At 62.9% G+C, this 1,006-nt stretch overlaps 1 protein-coding gene across 1 annotated transcript in view; it reads right to left on the bottom strand.

Annotated features, from left to right (window-relative positions):
• Nucleotides 1–475: 475 nt before the first annotated feature.
• Nucleotides 476–1,006, bottom strand: part of KCNS1 (potassium voltage-gated channel, delayed-rectifier, subfamily S, member 1) — a 6,317-nt gene continuing 5,786 nt past the window's right edge. The window contains exon 2 of the mRNA XM_010146290.1: nt 476–931. Coding sequence (XP_010144592.1) covers nt 476–931 — 456 coding nt within the window. The remainder of the gene's footprint in view (nt 932–1,006) is intronic.

Raw genomic sequence — 1,006 nt, 5'->3', positions numbered from 1 at the left:
TGTCACAGGACCTGCAAGGGCAGCCAGCCCTGTCAGGGGCTGCCTCACCCTCAAGCTATTTAACCTCACCCTGGACATCACAAAACCTCAGGGCAGAGGGAAATCCCCCTTCACGCAGCCAGGGCAGTGCCTGATCAGGGGTCACCTCTATTTCTTTTTTCATCACTCCCTTCCTGTCAGAGGTACGTCCAGCACTGCAACCTCCGTTTGCAGCCATGGGGGAGTGGGGCCATCGCTGGGGGAAGGTTGGGACACGTCCAGGCAGACCTGGCTGCTGCCAGGCAGACCCGGGGGCTGGAAGCAGCTGGCACCTGCTGGGCATCTCCTCCAACCCCTCCTGTCCTTCTCTGGGTGATTGATGCCAGGCATGATGCGAGACGGGGAGAGCCTGGCTCCTTCGCCGTGTCCCGGTGCAACTGCCGTGCCTTGCTCGCGGTGAGCAAGTGGGTCCCGCACGTGCCCCAGTGCGGTGGAGTCAGGGTGTGGGGTGGGTGCTGAGGGTCAGACCGCGGCGGTCGGGGCTGCATCTGCCCAGGGAGGTCTCGCTCAGAGCCTCCGAGTCTCGGTCGCGGCTGGAGATGCTCTCCACATCCTCAGGGTCTTTCTTCCCACTGTTCCTCACAGCTGCCTCCAGGGCCTTCTGCTTTCGGTAGAAGTGGGAGAACTTGTTGAAGATGATGGTGATGGGCAGCGCAACGACCAGGATGCCCCCCAGGATGCAGCCCGAGGCGGCCAGCTTGCCTGCCACGGTGACGGGCACCACATCGCCATAGCCCACAGTGGTCATGCTGACCGTGCCCCACCACCAGCACGCCGGAATGGTGTCGAAGCCAACATCTTCCTCCTTCTCAGCAGTGTAGGCCACACCAGAGAAGACAGAGACCCCCACGGCCAGGTAGAGCAGCAGGATCCCCACCTCCCGGTAGCTGTGCTGGAAGGCAGAGCAGAGCAGTGGTCAGCGGCAGCTGTCACAGCCAGGACACTGGGATCCCCCAGCACCAAGGCA

The sequence above is a fragment of the Buceros rhinoceros genome, unplaced genomic scaffold, assembly GCF_000710305.1.
Source record: "Buceros rhinoceros silvestris isolate BGI_N320 unplaced genomic scaffold, ASM71030v1 scaffold24552, whole genome shotgun sequence".
Classification (NCBI taxonomy): Eukaryota; Metazoa; Chordata; class Aves; order Bucerotiformes; family Bucerotidae; genus Buceros; species Buceros rhinoceros.
The sequence above is the reverse complement of the archived record's forward strand: the minus strand, read 5'-3'. Positions and strand labels throughout refer to the sequence as shown.